The sequence below is a fragment of the Cariama cristata genome, unplaced genomic scaffold (genome assembly GCF_000690535.1).
Source record: "Cariama cristata isolate BGI_N322 unplaced genomic scaffold, ASM69053v1 scaffold558, whole genome shotgun sequence".
NCBI lineage: Eukaryota > Metazoa > Chordata > Aves > Cariamiformes > Cariamidae > Cariama > Cariama cristata.
In genome coordinates this window covers 70,747-76,746 of record NW_009630401.1, presented here as the reverse complement: position 1 = coordinate 76,746, position 6,000 = coordinate 70,747, and the positions used below count along the sequence as shown (strand labels likewise).

Here is a 6,000-nt window from a genome sequence, read left to right as displayed (position 1 = left end):
TTTGGAGATAAACAGAATATTTAACATAGCAAATTACAGTTCACTTAAAGCCAAGAAATATAACACAGTTGTGAATAATAATCCTTTTGATGCAATGCATCTGATAAACCAGTGGCAGGGCCCCCAAATATTAAGTCAATTAAAATAAGTCTTTATCTTCATCTTAAGACTTGTTCCTTGACACAGAAAGAAATAAAGAAAACATTACAGATCACAAAGCACTGAATTTTCGAGTGTAAAGTCATACCAAAATCTTGATAAATTATCATTGATGTCGTAGGTGAGCAATCGGTCAGGAACATCACTGTGGGTGCCCTGTACTGCTAACACATGTGGTGCTAGGGCAAAGGGTACGTCATTCAGAAGATCTGACATGAAAGGGCTGCTTTCCAAATTTTGACTCCTTTCATTTCCCACCTCTGCACTTGATACAGTCAACTGCGATTGGTGCCCTGTATTTATCTAAAGAGAACAAAAGAACAGAAATTTAGACACTACAAATCAGGCAGCTAAGGCTTTGTACTTAGAACCATCATGACCTACTAACAAATGAGAACAAAAAATAAAATAATAAATAGGATCAGTTTCAGAGTTTGGTTCAGGTAGATCTAAAATAGCAATTCTTAATACATGTCAATACAATTATTTGGGTCAGGTTGACTTGAAATGAGGCTAAAACAACAATAGATTTTTTTTGAATCATTAGTGAGATTTCTCCACCTAATGTTACTCTGCATTTATGAACCCATAAGGCTGGTGGGACTTTTTGTCACTATGTCCAGTCTTGTTTAGGGGAAATTACTTCATATAATTCCTTTCATACACTGATAAAGCTCCATCTTTTGTTCTCCCTGTGCCTTTTCAGAAGTTGTCCAACAAAGGCATGACTTTGATGATTAAAAAACACTCCTATCCCAGTTATTTCAAAGTATTAATGATGTTGCTTTCCAATGTGAAATGGAATTGCGTGACTGGCTGGTGAAGTCTGTTGTATATGGCAATATATGCGTTGCCAAATACATGCTTTATAGAAAAACACAGTTAACAAAACTTAAAAAACCAACAAAAAATCTTTAACCAAAACCAACAATGAAATAAAACCCCCCTGCCATACAGTAGAAATCGATATATTTCACAGAAAATGCCAGCAGATAGGATGCTGGACCCAATAGACTTGCAAGCTTTGATATTAGCCTACCAATATGACCTTATTGTCTATCCTAAAACTACTGTTTTAGAAACAAAGACTATTTACTCTGCCTCTAGAAAACGAATCTAACTTGTTTTACTATTTATAGCAATAAAATGCTATGCAAACTGATAACTCTCACATCATCCATCTCTAGGAGTCAGACATTTGTTATATGCATTTCTATTTTGTATAAGCACACATACAGAAATATTCAGTAATTTGTTCAAAAGTGATTAACAAGTCATGTCAGAGTCAAGAACATTAGACATGAATTTCTGATTGCAGTCCTGATTTCTTCCTTTCAAGCCTCCATACTCAGCACACAGCCAGAACAATCCAAAGCTTACACTGTTACTAGGGAAAGGAGAGCCCTGAAAGCTTTAAACATTAATTTGGTGTTCAACTAATCATGAGTTAAATGGATCTAGTTGTATGGAGGTCACTTTCACCCTAAATTATTCCATGATTTTTAGGGGAGTTGTGCTGCTCAAGATCTGACCTGTGCTGGAGCTGAATGTTAGAGATCATGGCTCTTACAGAGAACCTGAGGTTGTGGCTGTTTGACAGAAGGACAGTTTTGGTGGTGGGGTTGTTTGTTTTCTGGCCTGGGAGTATGTAACGCAGGTAAGCATTCAGCCAGGTAAATGGCACTCCATCTCCTTCTCAAAGGAAGGACTGGATTTGACTTGAACGCAACGTGAACACTAGTCATTTCCTACACGAGCCAGTATTTCATCTAGAGGACAGATAAACAAACATTAAACCTTCTATTAAACTGTCAGCAATGAAATAGATAATCTTGCCACTCTAAGACAGTTCAGAGTCAGTACTTGTCTTAGGTGACGGAGGAAGCTCGCTCCTCCATAAGCTACTGGGACAGGAGGAGTCAGTGGCGCTGCATGCTCTGAAATGGACCCTCATTTGGAAGCTTTTGTTTATACTCACGATGACTAGAAATCTAAAGCTTAAGATAAACTTCCCACGATCCATTACTATTATGTCACAGGATAATAATGTAAAACTTCTTAAGGTTAAGAAGTTTTATTAAAAGGAATGACTGCAAGATATAACTACTAGCCTTCCTGGTTATGATCCAATACAAAAGAGGAGCAAATGAGCTCCAAAGGAGGCAAATGAGGAAAGCACCTTCCTACTGAGCTGCAGGAATTCACTTCCCAGTACAAATCCTATTTGATTTTTCCCCCTCTCTTTCAGGTCACCTTCTGGGTAATTGTTATAAAACACTTTATTTTATAGGTATCAAAAAGGAAAGAGTAATCCCATCTTTGTCTGTTCTTCTAGGCCACTTCAGAGCCTTCTGGAGATAGACAGGATATGTCGCTGGGTTTCCCCTGTTTTAACAATATTCTCTAAGCTATTGTAATACTGACATGCCTATACTACATAATTCCTACAGCTACAGTTTACAGATGTTTCTTCTTGTTCTTTATTTTCCCTAGCTTTCCTTTTCTCCATTCTCTATTCTTACGAGTAGCTAACAGCTCTTCAGAAAGCTACATGCAACAGCCAAGGCAAGAGTTGATGAAGACTCTTTTGGCTTTCCTCACTGATTCTGGTATCTTTAGAGGGCAGGGAAAACAGGAAAGCTAGCAGAGAAGTCAGGAAGATAGCCTGCATAGTTCTCCTACTGCAGCATTCCAAGCTCTGAGCAAAAATCCACAGGCAATAGCAGTGTAACTCTGTAAGTTCAGGAAAAACCCTAAAACCTCTTGTATTTGTCTGTTCTAATCAGCACAGTTATTTTAAGGTTGAAGATCAGGAGCTCTCATGTTAAAAAGGATCTTAGCTTTTATAGCTGCTAATTGATAACACTTAGAGGGAAGTCCTCCTTCTTGTCATGGCCAAATAGGCTCAAGGTGTGCATCATAAAATTAATAAACATCTTCTGCTATAGGCATAGTCTCTTGCTAAGAACACTGCCAAACACACAGGACATTTATTTATGTTAATTATATTTATCTGAAAAACCCCCACAATACTTCTAATAAGTACTTAAATTTGTAGCTGCTGTAAACTTAAAAACTTCCCTTAATTTCTAATCTACCCAAATTTGTTACGTTCTCTCTTGAAAGAAAGAACCTGTGGAGCATTTACTGAGGTACTGGTATTTGCCTGTATTGCATCAGTCCCATATTCTGAAGGGGAGAGCAGAGCCAGAAAGCCCCAAATGTAAACCAGGAAAAGGTTACATCTAGGAATCAATTAAACAAGATCTTCAAAGACCCTTCTGCCTCCCCCTACTCCCACATTCCAGGGAAAAATGATCCCTTCACTTGCTGTCCTATTCCCATAGCTCAGATGATAATCAGAAATCCCTAGAAGCTAATGTTTATTTTGTTTGGCAAATTATACTTTTATGAACACCTGTTTATATCTTAACTGTCCCACAAACTGGATGAACTCAATTTACAATGCAAATTAGACTATCACGTGGTAAAACTAACTTCAAAGAGGAAAAAAAAAATGGAGAGAGCACAAAGCATACTGGATCTTTTTTTTTGCTCCAGAAACCTTACATTTGTTAAAAGGGTGCCAAATGGGCAGCCCCAGAAATTAAAACCCTTTCTGCACACAGCAAATACCATGTATTGACAATGACAGAGCAAGAACCAGCTTTTCTTAGTCTCAAGTCCCATGTCACATTTCAAAGCAAGACTGCAGTAAGGAAGGATGAATTACATTAGAATTATTTTACTGTAAAACATAATTCTACCATATACAATATCTGCATACTGCCAGTGAGGTTCTTAATAGTCTACATATTCTGATACTATTTGAATAATCAAAACAGTATCATAAATAAAGCCTAGAATGGCTGGGAGCAACATAGTACAGATAAGTCAGGAACAAAGAAAAGTGTCAGGTCAGTATAACAAATGCCATATTCTGATCTCAGATCCAATGGTCTTGGGGTCCCAGTCTACCCAACCCCTCATGAGAATGTCTTGGGTCCAATATGACAAGAACAGTTTACAGCATAAATGAGAAAAGGACTCGAGATTTCCTCTTTCAGTTTCACACATAAACCACTACTGTCTCTCCCTTGAAAATGGCTATTTTTCACTATCTTAAAATGTTCATATTCACTTTTTCATTTATAGCAAGTCATATTTTATGTTACTATTATTGGACTGACATCCCAACAAATTATGCAATGGGAAAAATGCAAAACCTAGGGAGGATGAATCTTTAAGGCAGTATGCGAAACCCAAACCTGGTAGAAAAACGCTGGCCAAAGTTAACCTAGACAGTTAACTGAAGATAGGCTGCTGGAAAACTCTGTCACATTTGCAGTTTAACTCCTTGAATATTGTAGAGCCCATCCCTTTATCTAGTACACAGTGCATCATATGCATTATGGCATATATTATCTATTAGGTATAAACATACAAAGAAAAAAGTTCCTGTCCTGAACAATTTAGGTTACAAGAAGTAATTTTTCAATTCTGCCTAAAGTGGTCATTACAGGCAATCGTCATCCTTTATGCAGAATTGGTTCTGAGTACTCTTGCAGTGATATTTAGATACTGGCCTCATATGCAAGATCTTATCAAGCTAGACATATTTTTGTGCTTCCAAATCATAAAGACATCCTTTAAATGGGCTAAGACATATTTCACTCATATGCTGAAGAATCCACATCAGTGAAAAGACCTTGATGAAGCCAACCTGACCAACAGGCTTTTATAGTGACTGTGGTAATATAATGAAGAACTGGACACTCTAGTAGAGAACATCAATCACCCATCAGTGCTGAGATCGCCCTAGCTGGTTACAATGCAAACACCAGCACAAAGCTATGTGACGCAATCAAAGTCAAGGTTATGAAATGGCTTGTGTTTTCATGCATGCATTCTTCAAGCATATATAGAATTGCAAGTCCTAGAGAATTTGATATCCCACATTAGTCACACTGGTTTCTACTTAAATGCCTAACTTATTTATCCAGAATACAATCTATTCAGAGCATATTCTCTGGACATTAGCTAAACAAAGCACTGCCAAATGCTATGACACACAATCCTGCTACGAGAAATATTAATTGAATGGACATAGAAGATCACCAAACAATTTACATTTCATTAAACACCAGGGACTCAAAAAATCAGTGGAAATTATAGAAGGTATGGCAATCAAATTTAATTCAAATAAGCAAGGTGTCTTCTTCATTCTTGGTTGGCAATCCAAATGAACAGGGATAAAAGAAACAGGATGTAAACATACATGGCAGCTGGCCACCAGATACTAATTGCACTCTGATGGCAAGGGTGTTATATGTTATTTCAAAACTAATAAAGTACAAAATTGTCCTCTACAGTAAATTCTTCCTTTTTGCCCTTTTTTTTTTAATGTTTCTCAGCTGCCTTTAAAAACATCTAATTTGCTGCATCACTGTGTCCTAACCATAAAGTCTGCCAAGAGTCTCGTAAGGAAGAAAAAATGCATAGTTTACAATGTACTGAGAAGCTGGATTTACAGTGCTCTGAAGCAGAATCAAAGATCAGTGCTAGTATTCTTATCATCCAAACTACTGAACAAGGTTTTCTAAGGAAAAGTGATCCATTTAAATAAATTTTTACTTTATCTAAAAAGCAGACCCGTTTTCCTTAAAAAGACAGCCTTGAGAAACAAACAGTACATTCAGTCTTCCAGAATATTTAGTAAATATCCAGCAATATCATAATTATGACAGAGACCTACAACACTACTGGTGATAGAGAAATATTATCTTTATTTCAGACAATTTCGTGGTATGATACACTATTTGCTGTAATAATGTATCTCAG

At 36.9% G+C, this 6,000-nt stretch overlaps 1 protein-coding gene across 1 annotated transcript in view; it reads right to left on the bottom strand.

Moving 5' to 3' along the window:
• Positions 1-204: 204 nt before the first annotated feature.
• Positions 205-6,000, bottom strand: part of LOC104165758 — a gene marked incomplete at its 5' end in the record, with an annotated part of 69,709 nt that continues 63,913 nt past the window's right edge. Inside the window, one exon of the mRNA XM_009705490.1 lies at positions 205-462. Coding sequence (XP_009703792.1) covers positions 205-462 — 258 coding nt within the window. The remainder of the gene's footprint in view (positions 463-6,000) is intronic.